At 47.7% G+C, this 20,814-nt stretch overlaps 1 protein-coding gene across 1 annotated transcript in view; it reads right to left on the bottom strand.

The window, feature by feature from the left end:
* The window catches only part of Frmpd2 (FERM and PDZ domain containing 2), an 83,190-nt gene that overhangs the window by 7,920 nt on the left and 54,456 nt on the right, over positions 1 to 20,814 (bottom strand). The window contains exons 20-26 of the mRNA XM_059273137.1: positions 18,255 to 18,406; positions 15,714 to 15,815; positions 12,505 to 12,598; positions 11,485 to 11,570; positions 9,636 to 9,777; positions 7,523 to 7,737; positions 3,647 to 3,745 (exon numbers count right to left, since the gene is read on the bottom strand). Coding sequence (XP_059129120.1) covers positions 3,647 to 3,745; positions 7,523 to 7,737; positions 9,636 to 9,777; positions 11,485 to 11,570; positions 12,505 to 12,598; positions 15,714 to 15,815; positions 18,255 to 18,406 — 890 coding nt within the window. The remainder of the gene's footprint in view (positions 1 to 3,646; positions 3,746 to 7,522; positions 7,738 to 9,635; positions 9,778 to 11,484; positions 11,571 to 12,504; positions 12,599 to 15,713; positions 15,816 to 18,254; positions 18,407 to 20,814) is intronic.

Raw genomic sequence — 20,814 nt, 5'->3', positions numbered from 1 at the left:
ACACTCCTCTATTGCTGGTGGGAGTGCAAACTTATACAGCCACTATAAAAATCAATACAGTGGTTCCTCAGAAAGTTGGGAATCGATCTACCTCAAGACCCAGCTATACCACTCTTGGGCATATACCCAAAGGATGCTCAGTCATACCACAAGAACACTTACTCAACCATATTCATTGCCGCTTTATTCATAATAGCCAAAAACTGTTAGGTGGTGGTGGCACATGCCTTTAATCCCAGCACTCAAGAGGCAGAGGTAGGCAGATCTCTGTGAGTTCGAGGCCAGCCTGGTCTACAGAGCAAGTTCCAGGACAGCCTCCAAAGCTACACAGAGAAACCCTGTCTCGAAGAAAAAAAAATCCAAAAACTGGAAACAATCTGGATGTTCCTCAACAGAAGAATGGATGAAGAAAATGTGGTATATTTACATAATGAAGTATTGCAATATTGGTCAGCTTTAAAAAAAAAAGACATCATGAAATTTGCAGATAAATGGATAGAACTAAAAAAAATTATCCTGAGTGAAGTGATCCAGACCCAGAGAGATAAATATGGTATATATTCACTTATAAGGGGATATTGCCAGTTAAGTAAATGATAAGCAAGCTATGATCAGTAGACCCAATGAGGTTAGGTAAAAAGGAGGGGTCTAGAGAGGATACAGGAATCTCCCAGGGAGGAGGAAATAGAATATATTTTATGGGTGTACTTGGGGAGTAGGGATTAGGCTCGAGGGAGATGGAGTGAAGAGAGAGAATGCAGGGAAGGATGGCCGGAATTGTGGGGGTGGGGAGCATTTGGGGAACTGGAAACCTAGTGCTGTGGAAACTTTTTTCAACTCCATAAATGAACATGCTGGTCTTTGACATCTCTTTTGAACCATTTTTATATATGCCTGGTTCCCTCTTTGAATAGGTTATACATGTGTTAATATTTATAACTGTATGGAAATTAGGATTTTACATTTTCCTGAAAATTAGGTCAGCATTTGCACCCTACAACCAACTCCCTTCCATCACAGAGCACAGGGCTGAACTCCCAGCCCTGGTCCATTGAGCAGAGAAAGCTTGGCATCCCCCACCAAGGATCCTCCCTTGGGTGAGCATTTGTAGTAGCATATCCCCCCACCCCCCCTCCAAGAGAAAGGAATACCCCTAAAGACACACATCTGAATTATAAATCAAAACCAGTCCCTTGCTGGTAGACTGTGCCTTGTATAAAGGGTATAAGGAAAATAAAAATCTGAAATGGAGATTTTAAAAAATAAAGAGACAGAGCAGTTTCCAATGAATCTCCCTTCAAGCTCTTGCTCTCTCTCCACCCTAGACACCCTCCCGCAGCTGTCAGTCAAAGCTTCCTGTGATCACCAATGCCTTTTGTTTTCCCAACACCTACATCCTCACTTCCCTGGGGACTCTGCCTCCTCCCCAGCATCACTCTCTCTCTCTCTCAAAGACGCTCTCCACCTTCCCCCTGCACTCCTCAGCTTCCACCTCTGTTACTTGCACACAGTGCAAGCTCTGCCCAGTTCCCAGTGAACCTGTGTGGCCCTCCCAGCTGCTGCCAGGCCTCTGGCCCTAGGAACGCCAGAGATGTGGCTGCAGATGCCCGTGCTCATGCAAGGCTTCCAGATAACCTTTCTCAGCAGCAGTTCTGTTTCCCACAGATGATCTTCCATTTTCTCAAGCCCCCACCAACTTTCTCCACTACCCCCTGACTTCACAACAAGAGCAACCCATTAGATAAGAACCCTCCCTCTCCCACACACTCTTACTGGTCAGCCTGTACCCCGACCCCACTAACCTCTCACCCACCTGCCATCCACTTCTTTGCTCTACCTTGTGGCAAACTTGGAGGGGAATGTCTCCAGTAATTTCTTTCCTGAATCCCCAGGGCACTTCTCTGCCCTTTTCCCTCTCTAGCTTTCAGGAACAGCCTTCAGACTGGTACATCCTGCTTAGCGGAAGCATCCTCACTCACACTCTGTGTACGAGATGCCCACTGCTGCCTGGTCCAACCTCTTCTCATGCCCCTCTCCTCAGCCCCAGCCCTGTATACCAGACCTCTCAGTGCTGAGTTCTTCACGTTCCAAGGAGGGAATGGACTCTACCATTCCATGCTTTTATAGTTCTTCACGTTCCAAGGAGGGGATGGACTCCACCATTCCATGCCTTTATATAAGTCTATGTACTCATATTTTTTCTAGCCCGGACCTCATACTTGTTCTTCATGAACAGCTACTTGATAGACTTCTGTACTAAAAGCATCTCCGTTTTCCGTGGTACCAGGAACTATTACTTCTCCTCCATGTGCTCAGGGAAAGCAGCTGGGTGGCTCGTGGCCATGCTTTCTCACCACCCAGGAGCTGCATTCAGCTTAAGGGAGATGCTTCAGTAAAGTTAGGGTTCACCCCTACCACCAGTGCATACTCCAATGTGAGTGTGCTGTTCTGGACAGGTGCCAGAGGCCATCTGAGCTCCAGAGCTCCCTGTGGAGTCAGCCAAGGCCCCTGTTAGGTCTGTACACTGACCTCCTCCTCTGCTGAGCACAGCTCCCTGACCCACACAGGCGATGCTCCAGTGGGCCAGGCCCATAGGCTCCCTGTCCTCAAATCTCTGTCAAAGAGTCAATTTCCCAGAGACCAAGAAGGTAGTCCCCAGTAGCTGACAGATCATTTCATATGTCAATGTGACTAGGCCGGGGTACCCAGGTATTTTTTTAAACACCACTATTGATATCACTATAAATGTTTTTTTTATGTGTAGTTAATGCTAAAATCAGTAGCTTCTGAGCAAAAAGCGTACCCTCCAGGCTGTGGAGAGCATTACCCAATCAGCAGAAGTCTTGGGGAATGAAGAACAGTTTTCACCCAGAAAGAGGGAATCCCACCTCGAGACTACCACCCTGCCTACACCACACAGCTCACCACACAGAACCTGTGTTCACGAACTGCTACCTTCTCCAGCTGCTCTGCCCCACCTGCCCCTCTCTGCGCCAGTCTGAACTTCCCAGGTCTCCAGCGTGCTGGTTGGCCTTGTAGAGTTCACACTGGCCAGCCTCAGAGCTATATGCTCATTCCTTACTATAAGTACCCTATCTGTCTGTCTGTCCATCCATCCATCCATCCATCCACCCATCCATCCATCCATCTGTCCATCCACCCATCCTTTATCTTTCTCTTTGTTCTGTTTCTCTGGAGAACCAGACTAATACACACATCCAGGTAAAGCCCCCACATTTCTGTGGTCCCTGTGGCTCTGACCTCTGCCCCAGTCCTACTTGTCTGTTTCAGGCTTTAGGTAGGTGGGTATACATTTTATTCTTCAGTGTGGAAACTCCTACAGAAAATTCTTTTGCCTTGGTTCTGTGCTCAGGATGCCAGAGGACACAGCCTAGAACTTTAATGACCAAAGTCTAAGCACTTTCTACACATCTATAAAGAGGCCCCATGGGGGGGGAGCAATGGGAACAGGGAGAGAAACAGATGCACTAAGACTCGAGGGGCAGATGCTTTCCTGCCCCAGTGGAAAGGGCTGGTGTTGTTCCACCCCCTCCCCCCCAAAAAAAGTAATGATGGCCCTTTTGGGACCACCAGGCTGCAAAGTGAGTGGCTGATAAGTGAGGAGAGATAAGGACCCATGTCTTACCTGCCATCCCTGCTCCAACTCAGGTAGTGTCCCAGGAGGGGGTCGGCAGAGGAGGAGAGTCACTTCCTCTGGAGCCCCACGCAGTAAATGGAGCACTTCCTACAAGAAACCCAGTCACAGTCAAGTCTGGGGTGGCCTCATTGGGAGCGGCTGCTTTGTGCTATTCACTGCTCCCAGGAAACCACCTCCCCTGCCTTGACCTATAGCGTGGCTCCAGAGAACTTGGGAAAACACCCTTGTAAGCTTAACTCCCCAAACACCCAGGAGCCAAGAGCCACCAACAACATCTTGGGACCTCACAGCAGCAATACATAGAGGCCTTCGGGAATCTCTTCCTAATGAGACTGAGGCCCTAGAGCTGCTCCCCTGTGGAACTGCAATGATGTCATCGCTGATCCTTGCCTTCTCTCATGACCCTGCCTGCTTCCTTCTACATGGCCCAGGGGTAATCTTTCCAAACCACTCTCCTGCTGAGCCGTCTCCCTCCTCACCCCAACCACACAGATCACGGAACCTGCATCTGCAGCCACTGCCTTCAAACTGCTCTCTCCCGCTGCTCATCGTTGTCACGCAGCCTAAGCTTCCCCAGTCCCGAACCTGTCCTCAAGCCACCCTCTCTCTGTCGGAGCACAGGGTGCCTTTCTAGTTTCCATTTCCTATCCACACCAGGATCGTTCAACCTCCCTGCCTTCTCCACATTTGGGGCTAGATAATTCCTTGTTGGGACCCATGCCCTGTGTGTCAAAGGGTGTTCGGCAGCATCACCAGTCTCTACCCACAAGACGACAGCAGCAACGATCAGTCGTAACAACCATAATTGTCTCAGGATTCACCAAATGTCCCACAAGAGGCAACATCTAGCCTCCTGGAGAACCTCTGATCCAGATGCTCCACAATGTCCCCTCAGTTGCCCAGGTCTGCCATTGATTATATTCTTCAAGTTTATATCTGGAATGTCCTCCAATGGCTCATGTGACAAAGGTTTGGTCCCCAACTCATAGTGCTGTTGGGAGGTGATGAGATCTACAGGAAGTGGGGCCTAGTTGGTCGGCCTAGTTGGGCTGTACTTTTGAAGGGGATATTGGGTCTCTCTCTGTGTCTTTCTTTTTCTGTCTCTCTGTCTCTATCTCTATTTCTGTCTGTCTCTGTCTCCGTCTTTCTGTCTCTCTTCTCTCTGTCTGTCTCTCTCTTTCTCTCTCTCCCTCCCTCCCTCCCTCTTTCTTTCCACCTCAGCTGCCATGAGGAGAGAAGCTTCACTTTGCCACACACTCCCCACCATAAAATCTGCTTCACCAGAGACCCTTAGCCAGTGGAACCAAACAGTCACGGACTAAAACCCCTGAAACTATGAGACAAAACCAAACTTCCCTTTTTGAAGTCAGTTTCCTCAGGCATTTTGTCACAGTGGCAGAAAACTCACAGCCTGGCACCTGGGTATGTACACAAAAGTCTGGGCTCTTCTTTCATGGTTCATCCTGCACAGACCCCCCCCCATCCCACTCAAGCTACTTTCTGGCTTTGAACACCCTGCTTTGGCACGTCCTGTGTGGGTTGCATGAAGCATCCGCATGGGCTTGGCTGGAGGAGGGACAGAGAAGAGAGGGAAGGTGGTGTTGCCCCTGGCTCCCTCTGTTGGGCCATCACAGGATGATTACATCCCTCAGTGAAGGCCTCGGACCATGCCAGTGAACTCTTGTCACCCATTCTGACTCTGAGGTTGGGTAGCTGCTCCTTCCCATCCCCTTTGGAGTTGGGAAAGGTGGATAGCTGTACTCCACATCACCATACTCACCTCTAACTTCCCAACAACATGCTCACACTATTATTAAAATCTCTTCAAATGACTATTTTATGCCAACATCCCAACTAACACAGACATTTCCTTGGCATTTTGTATTACAAGTCTCTCTCTCTCACACCTTCACTATCATATTGTTTTTATTTTTAACTATGTTTACGCCTGTGTGTCTCTGTGTGAGTATGTACATGTGAACGCATGTGCCTGCAGAGATTTTAAAATAAAAAGGATCAGATCCCCTGGAGCTGGAGTTACAGGAATTTGTGAGCTCCTGGACACAGGTGCTGTGAACCAAACTCAGGTGCTCTTACACCTGTACGTGCTCTTACCTACCCACTGAGCCATCTCTCCAGCCCCTCACATTTCTGACCACAGGTGGGACAGTCTATGCTACACTATGCATACAAAGCTCCACATTCCGCCTATGAATCTCAGGAAGAGTGGAAAGGGACCGTCCTTAGTCCCTCCAGCTTCACCTCACCTCCTAGAATGCACAGAGACCTTTAGCCAGCACACAAGCCGGGTTTTAGGTCCAGGTTCACTGAGGGGACTATTGGAGAGCAATGCTTACTCAAGGTCAGATATTTTAAAACTGAGAAAGAAAATACATGTGGGCACATCCTGTCGATTGCTTTCGGTGGGCTCCAAGCCCAGATTCAGGTGGAAATTCCAAGAACCTAAAGTATTCTCTGTGGGGATGACCCTCAAAGAAACATGACTTACATCAGCAGGCATCCAGATCTCTACTCCCCACCCCCAGCTCACATCCAGAGCAGTACTCCCCACCCCCAGCTCACATCCAGATCTCTACTCCCCACCCCCAGCTCAAATCTAGATCTCTACCCCCACCCCCAGCTCAAATCTAGATCTCTACTCCCCACCCCCAGCCCACATCCAGATCTCTACTCCCCACCCCCAGCCCACATCCAGATCTCTACCCCCCACCCCCAGCCCACATCCAGATCTCTACCCCCCACCCCCAGCCCACATCCAGATCTCTACCCCCCACCCCCAGCTCACATCCAGATCTCTACTCGCCACCCCAGTTCACATCCAGATCTCTACTCCCCACCCCAGCTCACATCCAGATCTCTACTCCCCATCCCCAGCCCATATCCAGATCTGTACTCCCCACCCCCAGCCCACATCCAGATCTCTACCCCCCACCCCCAGCCCACATCCAGATCTCTACCCCCCACCCCCAGCCCACATCCAGATCTCTACCCCCCACCCCCAGCTCACATCCAGATCTCTACTCGCCACCCCAGTTCACATCCAGATCTCTACTCCCCACCCCAGCTCACATCCAGATCTCTACTCCCCATCCCCAGCCCATATCCAGATCTGTACTCCCCACCCCCAGCCCATATCCAGATCTGTACTCCCCCACCCCCAGCTCACATCTAGATCTGTACTCCCCCACCCCCAGCTCAACTCTAGATCTCTATTCCCCACCCCCAGCTCAAATCTAGATCTCTACTCCCCACCCCCAGCCCACATCCAGATCTCTACTCCCCACCCCCAGCCCACATCCAGATCTCTACCCCCCACCCCCAGCCCACATCCAGATCTCTACCCCCCACCCCCAGCTCACATCCAGATCTCTACTCCCCACCTCCAGGCCACATCCAGATCTCTACCCCCCACCCCCAGCTCACATCCAGATCTCTACTCCCCATCCCCAGCCCATATCCAGATCTGTACTCCCCCACCCCCAGCCCACATCTAGATCTCTACCCCCACCCCAGCTCACATCCAGATCTCTACTCCCCACCCCCAGCCCATATCCAGATCTGTACTCCCCACCCCCAGCCCACATCCAGATCTCTATCCCCCACCCCCAGCCCACATCCAGATCTCTACCCCTACCCCCAGCCCACATCCAGATCTCTACCCCTACCCCCAGGCCACATCCAGATCTCTACCCCCCACCCCCAGCTCACATCCAGATCTCTACTCCTCACCCCAGCTCACATCCAGATCTCTACCCCCCAGCCCCAGCCCACATCCAGAGCTGTACTTCCCCACCCCCAGGCCACATCCAGAGCTGTCCTCCCCACCCTCATGGCTCTGAGCACCTGGAAGGCGAGGCCTTCTATGGACTTTCCATTCACTGCCAGGATCACGTCACCAGCCGCAATGGCTCCGTGCTCTTCAGCTGGCTGCCCAGGAAAGAGCCTCTTAATCCTTACAAGGTCGCTCTTGAGGTGGCTGCAGTTTCCTCTCTCCATCTTCACGAAACTGAACCCCAAACCACTGCTATTCTTCTTCAGTTTGACTTCAAACTTAGGACCTGTAACATGGGAGTTCATGAAAATAGACCCTTCGGTGGGTGGCAACTGGCTGGCCTAGACCCGTGAGTCGTGTCGAGGAGATGAATGGCTTCTGTCTTGCAGAGAAGTATTTCATGTGCTAACTTGGATGATGGAGTCCATCACACACATGACAGATCAGTGTTGCCCACAGAAAGAATCTAAGTTGTAAATGCAAACCATAAAGGTTCTTTCAAAGCTCTCCAGTAGCTACATGTTTTAAAAGTAAAAGGAAACAGGTAAAATAAGGTTAAATTATATATTGTATTTAACTCAATACAGGTGTTCCTCAATTTACAAGGGGATTTCATCCTGGCAAATCCTATGGGGAAGTCTGTGTTGAGAGTGCATTGAATGACCTAACCTTCCCAGCATCCTACTTTAGCAACACAGCCCAAAGCAGTTTCCCCTGGCAACTGTGGAACTAAGCCCCATCTCACCACCACTTCCCAGCATCTTAATGAGAGACTCAAGCTCAAAGTATGGTCTCTTTGGAATATGTGTGACTCTTACACCCTCGTCACCTGTGTTAGAGACTATCTGCACATCTGAACTACTACTTCATCGGTATGGAGTCCACACAAAAGATGATCGAGCTCCTCTTCATTCTTCTGGTAGACTAAATCTTTGCACTCTAGTTCCCTCCATCCATTTGGATTGCCACATTGTAAATGCTCAACAGTCAGTCACACACGGGCTGCCATACTAAGTGTTTAAATATAAACAACTAGAAGAGTACGTAAGGATGGAGCTTTAGAGGTACACCTGTCTGCATATAGCATCCAGTAAAGTTTGTATTACATATACATTGTGATGTGGGATCTTAATCATGTTTTGGTATATGCAGCATGAAGTTTAATGTAAACAGATCATAGGGGCAATGACAGTCAACTCTGAAGAATGTTCTCCCTGTCATTTTGTTAGGCCACGTACACTGACCATAAGACCTGTCACTTCTGCCAGAGATGGACACAGCCTTGGGCTTCTAGGGAGTCTAGTAACCAACAGGAGCCTCCAGGCTTCTCCTGGTTTGTCCTCACTAATTTAGAAGGTAACCAGTGAGCAGAGTGACAGAGCCTGGAATTGTAAATTTTCACTGGAGCAAGGATGAAAACAGCTGAAGCAGAGAGTGAGGTCTGGGGCTTGAGCACGTCTGCATTGGCACACTGGCCTCAGCTGCTCAGTGTTCAAAGGTTCCATTTGCAGTACACAGAGGAGTTGAGGGGAGAAGGGGCAGCCTTGGTTTAAGGATGATAGCATCACCATGCCTCCAACCTGCCTCACAGCTCCTGGAGCATGACCATAACTATCCCCATGGAAGGAGTGAGATACGGTTAAGCTCCAACCCATAATGTTCTATGGACTTTCCTGGCGGGAAACAAAATCACACAGACATGCAGAGAGACAGCCCCTCAAGGGATGCAGTATGTCCCTCTAGGCTGGCCACGGCTGTGACCTTTTAAAGGATGCCGCTAACAAGGCTAGGTTCCTGACCATCTTGTCTCCCAGTCTGCCCAGTCAGTCCTAGGATGTCTCTGTTGCAAGTGCCTGGCTGGAATGTAGAACTAATTGTATCTGAAAACACCTGACCCTTTCATGTCCATTTCATCCCTAAATATTCATGTACAAACATTAATATTCAGGCGGGTGATCAGGAAACCGCACAAGGCTTGGGAGCAGAATCACTGATGGTAGTCATTTGGGCACAATGTATTTTGATTTTTCAAAGACCGTTTTCCACCAGCTTGGATGATGATCATGAGCCACACATTTCGTTTAACCCGGAGGAAGCCTCCCTGCCTTTCTCCTTTGACTTGACACCTCTAAAGCAGTATGTAATGATATGACAATAGTAACACTCAATTCTCTCTCCTCTTACCATCCATCACTGAGATGGCAGGTCTGCCAGACCTGGCTGTTACCAGGGAAACGGCCACGTGCTCATCTCCCATCCTGTCATCATCAGAAGGACACTGTGGTGCAGCCCTGGGGCCTCTCCTCTCCAAGACCAGCCGTGCCACCTAGAAAGATGAGTGGACAAACTCAATTTATACTTCATGTGCTAACCGCAGATGCTTCTTAATTTTCTGCTGCTTTCAATAAGCTGCTTCATTTGATTCTCAAATCCAAATCTCTAGTCTAGCTCTTTGTGGGATATAGATTGGCAGATCCAACTGTAACTGGACAAGTGCCACTGGACGTAACATGCGTACCTCGGTGTCGGCACATTCAGTGGCTTGTCCCCCTCCCCCTGCATTCGCTCTCCCCTCCCCCCTCATTCTGTTTAAGGTATCCTTCCCTTTGTATATGCTCCTTCAGGCCTTGGAGTCAGCCCCTATTAGCTTCTCAGGGGTCACACTTGGAGTCATCCAGCTCTCCCCTTTCCACCTCCATGCGCATTTGGTTTGAAGGCTTATGAGTTCTCCAGCAAAAGTAACTCCCTCAAAACATCTCCATTCCCTCTCCACTGCCAGGAACACTCTAGCAAGCTCTAACCTACCTTGCTGGCCCATTTCCGTTTCTTTGGTCCACTCCCAGCATGGCTACAACTGCACTGGTCTAAGGCACAAAACTGAACTTGCAATGATCAGTTAAAAGGCCCCAATAGCTCCCATCACCTGAACCCCCAAAACCACGGAATGGCATCCCAGGCCCATGCTAATCGACCCTCCTCCATTTTCCCTAGCTTGGTTTCTTATCCTTCCCCACAGCATCTCGTGCTCTAATTACCCAAAATGGTTCAAAATGCAGTGAGTGGACAGCACCAGGAAGCTTATTAGAAATGCCAAGCTTCCATTTGGGGCACTTGACCCTGGCTCCATCCTTCTGCTGCAATTGTCATTCAGCACCAGGCTTATGACCCCACAGTGGCAATTCCTACTTGTCATTGTGCCAGTGTCCAAACATAGTTTCTCTAGCCTTGTGCATTAGTGAAGGCCTAAGAAACAGTGTTAATTAATTATGACCCCTTCTCAAGATGTGAGGCGGGACCGCAACTGTACCAGGCAGTTGGGTAGAAGACCCTTGAAATCTTTTCTCTCCTGTTAACTCCTTTATCACCAAAAGAAAGCCATAGGAAAATGTGGCTTGGGATACTGGAACAATTAAAGGGCTCCAATGTGAGGCAGAGGACAGAGCCCTGTGGTGGTCCTGGGGCTCTGCCTGGGCATCACATGGACTGGAGGGCACACTGAGCATCTCTAGCTCTCAGCATCACTGAATCACTACCTCACTGTAGTGAACAGAAACCCAGAACAACCCAGCTCAGGTCCTGGTGGGTGTAAGCACAGGGCGACAGACAAGGGCGTGAACAGGGAGAAGGGGGTCATTGTGGGCAAAGTGTGAAAGAGACAGGGCCTGAGTGCAGGTGGAGGCCCTGGTCAGTGGGGTTGGCACAGGCAGGGGTACAGCCAGAGCCAGCCTTCAGGAGCCTGTGTTCTCCCTCAGTTCTGCTCTGCTGTCTGAGACCCAAATCAAAGCAAGCAACTATAGACTTTCCAAATCTATTTAAAGGGTGTGAGGTTTTCTACTTTAGAACATCTGCCTGCTACCTCCTGGTTTTCACATTCTCATAGAAAAATGGTGTGAAGATGAAGAGTGAGAAAGGAAAAAAGTAGACTAAAAAAGTCCTGTTTTGTCTCTTGGCTGCCTCACTCCTACCTGGAGGCAACCGTGACTTCTGGAAAGCTCTGGAAGTAAGAAAAGGTCCCCAGTCATGGCGTACTCACCTGCCCAGGACCCTTGAGATACTGCACAGCCTGCTTGTGAGTGAGGCCACTTAGACTCACTCCATCCACCTGCAGGAGCCGGTCACCTGGGGAAGGAATGCCGGTCACGTGCCCTGCCCCCCAGGGGTGCCAGAACAACTCTCTGTCAGACTCCTGCCTATGGGGCTGGAAGCAGAGCTAGCTGCCAGGCGGCCCTGGGCTCAGTGGGAGCCTGCATGAGCCTGAGCATCAGCTGCCTCTCTGCATGCCCTGTGCCCGTTCCTGGGGCACACAACAGAGCAAGGACATGAAAGCCTGTCTATTATTGGCTCACAGAATGGCCAAGCCAGGTCTGGTCACCCTTATCTTTCCTCCTGCTTTCCTGTGAAACTATTTTTTAAAACATTTTCAACTCACTCAGGGGTAATATTTATATCCCCAGGATGTTTTCTATTTCAAAAAAGGTCGGGAAGACAATAGTTGATGCTAGAAATACTGGAACTCACGGAGAAACAGAAATAAATAATATCTTTAGTGTCTTTTTCTGGTTCTGTTGGGCAGTTTTGGAGAACAAAAATCACTCCTTTCTTTCAGAGCAATGAGAAAGGATTCAGGGCAGAGAAAAAGTTCACAGTGCCCCTATGCTAAAGTGGGGTCACCAGCACCAAGTCTGCTTTCCAGGGGAGGGCAGCTCACAATATCCCCCACCTGAAGTAGAGTCACCAATCCCAGTTCTTTTTTTCTGGGGGAGGGCAGAGAGGAAGCTCACAGCTCACCGTGTTCCCCATGCTAAAGTGGGGTCGCCAGTATTGGCCCTGTCTGCCTAAGGAAGCAATGCTCTCCCCCAGCAGCAAGCTTCTGTTGTTTCCTACTCAGTTTTTATTATGAACTTTAGACCACTGCCAACTGATCAGGCGAGTGGAGCAGATGAAATCTTCCTCCCCTTCCCAGGCAGAGAAATCAGGCCCTGGAGAGACGGGGCTACAGAGCTGACATGAGCAAGGCCTGAGCTGTCTCTCTCAGCCAGGACGTGGCCCTCACCCTGTCGGATCTGTCCTTCCTTGGCAGCCGGGCCTCCGGGAATGATGGATTTCACGAAGATTCCTCCATGAGGTACACTTGTATTAATGCCACCCTATGGAAAAAAGGCAATACTCAAAACGCACCTGTCCCCTCTGGGTGCCTTCCAATCTCCCTCACAAGAGAACCCACCTTTCCCAACTATGCTACAGCCCACTCTGACAGTCTTCTGCATCCACCCAGACAAACTCTCTTCCCCAGTGAGCAAGAAGGTCAGGTTTACACAGACCATAGCAACACAGGCTGAGTGACAAAACCAAGCCCAGCCAAGCCCTAGTTGGCACATGGCAGGTGTTCTGTAACCAGAGTTGTGTATGGTGCACAAAATCTGTGTAGGCAATAGGTAGCATAGGCAGGCTTGCCCTAAGGACTAAGGACTTGTGTTTGGCACACCTTGTATGTTTGCATGTTTGTTTGTGAACACAAATTCAGGAGGAAAAATAAGTTGAAACTACTCAGTATCTTGCAATTCTTTTTTCTTTTCAACCAACTCTGGCATTGAACCCAGGTCCTCTCCTGTCTCTGAGATTGTGGAGTTACAGGCATGTACCACTGTGCCTGGCTCTGCAACTTCTTTTTTGTTTTTTAACTTGACAATAGAGCATGAACCTGTAGGTCAGAAGATCAAAGCCCGAGGCTGCTTCTCTATTCCAATTTACTTTATAAATGTAAACACACATGTAGATGGATATTTTATCAATGATACTTCCCTGTCTGTACTTCCCACTCCACTACTAACAATACAATAATAATGACTGTGTGTTCATACACCTCCCTTTACTGTTCTCCATACTGATATAATCATATAGAAGTCAAAATGGACAGCCAAGCCAGTCAGCTGAACACTCTGTTTTAGTTGGGATCTTGAACGTCCCTCATAGGTCTCGTGTTAATGCTTAGCTCCTGGCTGGAAAGCAGTAGAACCTGAAAGAGTGGAGCCAAGTGGGAAGTTTTTAGGTTACAAGGGTGAGCACTTAAAGAGGCTAATGAGACCCCATTCTTCCTCTTTCCTTCACTTCCTGGCCATGAGGGAGTGATTTATCCACCCCATCCTTCCATCAGGATAGGCTACCACAGTCCCAAAGCAACAGAGCCAGCCAGTCATGGATTGAAACCTCTACAACTGCAGGCCATAATGAACCTCTTCCCTTTGTAATTTGATTATATCTCTGTTATTTGTTATAGTGGTGGAAAGGTAATTAACAGACACTATGGGCTAATGGAATTCTATGCAAGACTCAAGACTCCCCTGAAACTCTGTTCCTAGCAATGCTAACACAAAACTTCAAAGTGGCCAAGCACCAGGAAAGGCCCTATGATCCACCCACAATCTGGCCACTGCTGTGAGCTCACATAGCCTAGCCTTCCTTGCTAAACTCCAGGCTCTTGGTCCTCTACCTCTCCAGCTCCTCAGCTAGCTTGGAAAAGCATATCGAACTTGTACATGAACAGTGTGGTTCTCCCATCCTAAGGAAACAGATTGAAGTTAATTTCACACTATTTAGTAGTCTTTGTGTCTTATTAACAAACACAGACCAATCCAACTCAGCTAGGTTGTACAAAATAGAGGTTCATAGTTAGTGTTGTCCATATGGCTTTCTTCTCAGTGAGTACCTGGTGGAAACCTTTCCATGAGGGCAGAGCTAGTCCTGATTCATTTGTCTTGGGGACATTAGCTGGGATTCTATGCATGTGTGCCAGAGTGCAAGCAACATTTGCTCGATTGATCCATACTCAGTTTCTTCAACGCACTTGTCGCTGTTAGCAACACAGCATTCAACACCTTCACATGCACAGCCTTACTAAGTGGGATTCACATTTCTATGTCTGTGGGCCCAGGGATATATGCATTTTTTTCATTACAATAGATTTTGCCAGCTTGCATCTTAACGTGAATGTGCGTGTAATTATTCACATTTCCACCAGCTCAGTGTGACAGTACCCTTTTCTGTATCACACCAGCTATATTTGGCCAAGCTGACAGTTATAAATGCTAAAGTTTCCCGTTAACTTGCTTGTATACTCCAGTAGCTTTTATTGGGTTTGAATGTCTTTTATTTGTTTAATGGTCATTTGGATTTAAGGGAGACATTTCAGTAATTATTTTTGAAATGGAAATTCTCCAAAGACAATCAGTGTTTTTGCTAGCCCAAAGAAATCACCAATTTTCTCTTGGCATATGCATTTGCATATATCTAAATAATCTAAATTTTAGCAAGTTTTTTAGATGAGAAATTGCTGTGTTTGGTGTCTTATGATAGGATTGTTTTATCAAGCCAAGAACAAATTGACCATTTTAGTCCCAGCCTGTTCAAGCACTATGGACTTATGAGCCTTATGTCCTGGTTGTACAAAATAGAGGCTCATAATCAGTGCTTTTATGTGTTGCAGTTAAGCAATTCAAAGATCCTTGCTGTAAATCCACAGGGGAAGCAAAGCATGCTCTCCTCACTCATTACTTGGGTTACCTGTGAAATGTTTCACTGCCTTTGACATTTCCTTATGTGCTGGGAATTTCCACTCTGTTTCTTTGAATCCAACAGTGTCATCAATAAAGTCTAGCTCTATCTCAAGATCCTAAGTACTGGGTCATATTCAGTGTTCACTAATACAAACAGTGCCTCCACAACCTGGACCTCTGAATTTATGTGCACCACCTTTGTGGGCACCATTTCCCGTACCCATTGGTGATTTGTTACATGGGGAATCTCTCTTCTTAGACATCTGCCAGTAGAGATCAAAAGCCAGATGCAAAATGCCAGACATGGTGAAGACCTCAAAGGCTGAACTTGGCCCTGGCCCCGGGACGATGTAGCACAAGTTTATTTCCTCCTTGGGATGACAGTGAGTCACCCACTGCCCTTCGGTTTCCATCCATGAAGCTCTACCTTACTGCCTTTTCTCACTGTCCAGCTTAAGCTTGGAGCCAGACTGCTTCACCCAGTTTCTCTCACGTTACCTCCTTCATCTAGTGCTCTTCCTTAGAACCTGCCCACAGCACAACCTCCAGCTGCTCTGTGTCTCCCCGCTGGTCTTCGAATGCTCATTCTCCACAGAAAGCCCAGTGTACCCCTACGTACAATGTGCACTTAATCACAATGAGCACATTATCGGAGAGGAATGCCCTGGATACCATTCTACTGTTTCCCAAGCTCCCTAACAAGTCTTACAGTCACGCTGAATCCAAGTGTTCCATCTTCTTTAACGAGCTCCACGAAGTAGATTTCACCAGCGTTGGTTTCTAGAGGTGATGGAGGACAATAGCCAGCGGCCTGCCCCAAACAAACAGAAAAACGGAGCCATGAGGCACCTGCCCTGCTTCTGCAGATACCCAACTCTCATCACTACTAAGAGCTGGCAGCAATGCACCAGAAAAAGCGTGAGCCTAGAGAGACACCTCCAGCTTTATCAGTTCCTTCACATGTGACCTTGCAGGACTGTCTGAGTCTGGCCTCCATTTCCTAATCTGTATAACTCTGAGAGTGCCTTCTAACTGTGACTGTGATTGTGCTGGCACATGGCAGGGCCTGAATAAATGTAGATTCCTCCTTTCTGTACTCACTTGGCAAACATCCATGTTAGAACTGAAGCTGTCCAAGTACTTCCTGCATCATTCAACACATGATGGCAGCCAAGTACAGCATGCTGGCTACCAGACACACAGTAACTCCTCAAGGCAAAAGCAAACCTCAGGACTCTGACCATTCTTACTAAGACTGGTCATGTTATGGTTGATTTTTCAGTAGCTGAAATTTACTAAAAAGATCATACCATGTACCAGGCAACTCCCTTGGTACTTGTGACAATAACTACATGACTTGTTCATCCATTCAATTATTCATAAGACATTTGTTGGATACCTATTATGTCCAGGGTTATTCTGCGGTTTGAACATCTCCTCCACAATCACCCTTAAATTTAACTACCATTAATACAATACTAAGAAATGAAACTTTCAGAGTGATTAGGTCATGAAGCCACAAGCCTCATGAATGCATTGCTATGGGAGTAGGCTGTGTATAAAAAGGAGAAATTTGTCCCCATTTTCTCTTTCTATTTCTGACACTCATGCACACTCTCCCCCATGTCATGCCTCCCACCACACCAAGACATAACACAATAACCTTCACCAGATGTGGCTCCTTGATCTGGGACTTCCCAGCTACCACATCATTATCCAAATAAACCCTTGTTTGTATTTACCCATTCTATTATGGCACAGGAAGGGGAATAAGGACCTGGCACTAAAAATGCAAGTGGCTGGAGACAGTGATGAGACCCACCTACCCATGCTTAATTGCTGTCTAAGGGCTTGAGGCTTTTTGCAAGGAGATTCCCAATCTGACAACCAATAACTTTTGTGATAACAAGTTCCTGTGGATATGATAAAGGGAGTGTTATTACCTGGATGCTCAGAGATGTAGCTAGTGTGGGGAAAACCTGAAATGCAAAGCCAGGTCCGGCTGAAACATAAACTCAAGGGCACACCTGGAGTTTCCACAAGGTGTGCTAAGCTGGCTGACCATTGCTTCCAGACAGAAAATGCTCCCCTTGTCCACACTCCACTGCCCCATGCACTCTTTGCTTTGAGATTCCCACTCTATGTTGGAAAATACTATTAACTCACAGGAAAATAAATTAGTTGAGTAAACTGAAAGTCATCATTTCAGCAGAAGAGTTTCTGAAGAGTTTGGTATATAACTGAGGAAGTGTCAGCTCTTCCAGAGACTCCACACCCCTTGATTTGGCAAGATGTTTGGACTAACCGTTGAATCTTGAGGTATGAAACAACTGCCATGGATGAGATCCAAAGTGGCTATGTAATATCCACTACACCACTGGTTACCTGGACACATGATCCAAAGGAGCCCAAGGATATAGGTTCTACAGATGCTCCTAAACTAGTCCCCTCCCAACTGCCCCTAAAACCAGTTTGCAGGTTTCCCACCACACAGAGCCCTGCAGGAAGGAAGCCTTCTAAAGGGCAGCCTGGAGCATGGTTTCTGCTCTGGAGTCCAACACCATGGATTTCAGGCTCAGATCTACCACTAATTCCCTGAAGGCTTTAGCATAATCCATTTCTCTTTGTGCCCTGGGTAAAAATACTACAGGAGGTGTTGACAGTCATAACTACCTCATATAACTGTCATCAAGCTTTTGTGAGATTGCTCACATAAAGTGCCCAGGATATTGCTAGACACATAAGCCGACGACTATTGCTATCATTATTATTCTCTCTGACTCTATGTCCAGCTCCTTTTTGGGGAGTGAGGGAGGACCAAGGCAAATTCTCACTATGTAAACCTTACTAGACTTGAACTTGCTACATAGACCAGGCTGACCTCATATTTCGAGCAATCCTCTGACCTCAGCCTCCCAAAGGCTGTGATTACAGCATCAATCAATTCCCTCATGTTGTCATTATCAGAAACAGTTCTAATAAATGAGTAGGAACCCCAGAGGCTCCACCTGAGCCCTGACCCCCTGTGTGAGTAGCTCTACCTGCTTCCCATGCCAGGAAGAGGTTAAGCAACGTGTAGCTGCTTGACATGACCCATCAAGAGCACAGGACAGCATAGGACATGGGAGCTCCCCTGGACTCCACAGCCTATTCTCTTGCTTCTGTATTCTAGAATGTGGACCAAGAGGATAAGCATCTGTAATGACAGAGGGGAGGGTGAAGGCCCCTGCCTGGATGGTGAGCTTTGCACCTGAGCCAATTCCGGTCCTCTGACATTTCTGTCCTGGTCATATGTGTGTGCTGACTCTCTTCCCTGGTGCCCATTGCTCAGGATGTCTGTACAGAACATGCCAGAACTTGTTGTGCTGTTCTTTTCTTCACTGGAGCTGTTTCCACAAACACCTATAAAAACAAGCCAAGAAGTCAATGCTTGGAGAGGCTGGCATATTGGTAGCATCCTATGAGACACAGAATTTTCCTTGAGCGATGAGAGCTTTTATAGTTGCACAGGATGCTATAAATTCAGAATTTCATGAAGAATGTTGCATCTAGAATAAACAGAAGATTCTAGAAGTGATCAGAAATGTAAATAGAAGTCACTTGCATGACTCAGTTATTAAAACATGGAAGCAAGGATAGTGAAGAATGCCAGCCCCTCTTTATTAAACTCTTGTCATTCTTGTGATGGGAAGGGATATGAGAAGAAAAGAGATGAGGGAAGGAGAGGAGAGGGGAGGAGAGTAAAGAAGGGGAGAAGAGAGGGTGACGAGATCTTTTCATCTTCTCCACAGGCTACCAGGAAGGTGTCACCTCAGTTTAATTAGAACCAGATTAATTATTTAATGAATGAATTAAAACAGAATCAAAAGAATGAACTAGTTTGTCCTGAATCCCTCATTGAACACGTGGGGCTTCTCTAAACCCTGACCTTCTGCAAAGCTCTGGGGAGCACAGCTGCTACCAGCACGTGACAAAAAGACCCACATGCAGTATTCTTGGTAATGCCAGGCTCTGGGCTCCTCTAAGAGTAGGCTGGGCATGGATTCCCGCTTACTCTAACTGTCGTAGAATAAAGGAAAAAACATGAGATGGGGATCAATAGGTAAGCCCTGGAGTGAGATAACTAACATTTCTGGCCTTTGATTTCTTTATATCTAAAATAGATATGTCAGTAGCATAACACTGCAGGATTAGTAGAAGAGAGATTATTCATAGACTGAGGATTTGTATGTGTATATAAATGTGTATGTGCATACATATGTATACTTCACACACAAATTGGCATATATAAATCAGCAAATGTATTTACTGATATTGTGCTAATACAATATTAGTGGCTCGGCAGATGCATGTTGGAGAAAGGCTAACAGATCTCCTTCAGAGCTGGAGGTGGGAATGCACAGGTAGATTTCCAGCTTTGATACAGCTTACTAGCACCCAGGGAATGTACAAGCTCATATATCCAATGAGTTCAATTTAATAAATTTGGTCTTTATCCAAATCTCTTTGATATGGAGTGTCGGGGGGAAGGGATGCTAGTCTGTAATGCCATGTTCCTAATCATTTTTCTCGAAGTCCACTGTCACTGTCCTTTGGGCAGTATTGCAAACATCTGTTCACTTTCTACCACAGCCTTCTTGGGAGCAGAGGATGGGACTTTAGACCTGAAAAGCCAGCCTGTCCCAGCCAGCCTACTGAGCAGGTCTATTGCTGGGGGAAGAGGTCTAGTGATGGTCTCCAGTTAAGGCAGCTGTTCTGGACTGGGTATCAGGAGTCAGCCGCTAACAGCCCATCATGAGCAGCCGTGTTCTTCGTGTAGTAAAAGTGCAAGCTAGGAGTCATGTTAATTAATTGTGATTGGCAATTTGATAGGATCTAGAATCAGCTAAGAGTTGTATACCTGCGCAGGTCAGTGAGGGCATTTCCAGGAATGAGTAACTGAGGGCTAAGCCTTTCTTCAGAGTGGGCAGCACCTTCTGACCTTGGCCCAGATGTAGAGACCCAAGGGAAAGTGGCATTGCTTACTTTCTGGACCTTCTCATCTTGCTTCTGAGTATCCATCCTTAGCCTTGCAGTGTGAACTGAAGACCAGCAGCTTCCCAGGAATCCTCCAGGCCTTCAGTGGCAAATGGGACAGTGGAGGCACCCAGCCTCCTGGACTAAGCAGCCACTGTCCTCATCCTCTCCAGGGTGCAGACAGCCACTGTTGCCGGCCTACATCATTTAAGCCAGTCTAAAAAGGTCCCCTTTTATACTAAATAGTCATTCTATCGGTCCCACTGCTCTAGAGGACCCTGACCTTCTGTGGGTGATTACAACTCAGTTTACAATCGACTTTCATAGCTGCTCATGATGGGCTGGTAGCGGCTGGCTCCTGATACCCAGTCCAGAACAGTTGCCTTAACAGGAGACCATCACTAGACCTCTTCCCCCAGCAACATGTTCCCGACAAGTAACTGGGCCACCAAAGGGAGATGGTATGTAACCCCTAGACAGTGGGCATACCTGTTGTCTGGAATTCTAATACAAGACTGTGGTGAGAACACTGTAGATTTTGGATACCAGTTTTTAACATCTTGGCCATCGTGGTAGTCTGTCCTTGGACTATGCTGAATTGTGATTTGATCGTCTCGTGTTATTGCCTGACAACACAAGAAGTGAACTGAATGCCCTCAATGCGGAGAGTGTGAAGGAAAATCCAAAGATTACAGACCTGCCTCAGAAAGAGGGGTCAGCGCTGTAACCTCCAACAGAGACAGTGATCTTGAGGCTAGCATGATGGGGTTGCTAGGGCTGGCCCCGGAGGCATT

This window comes from Peromyscus eremicus, chromosome 9 (assembly GCF_949786415.1).
Source record: "Peromyscus eremicus chromosome 9, PerEre_H2_v1, whole genome shotgun sequence".
In the NCBI taxonomy this organism is placed as follows: Eukaryota; Metazoa; Chordata; class Mammalia; order Rodentia; family Cricetidae; genus Peromyscus; species Peromyscus eremicus.
The sequence above is the reverse complement of the archived record's forward strand: the minus strand, read 5'-3'. Positions and strand labels throughout refer to the sequence as shown.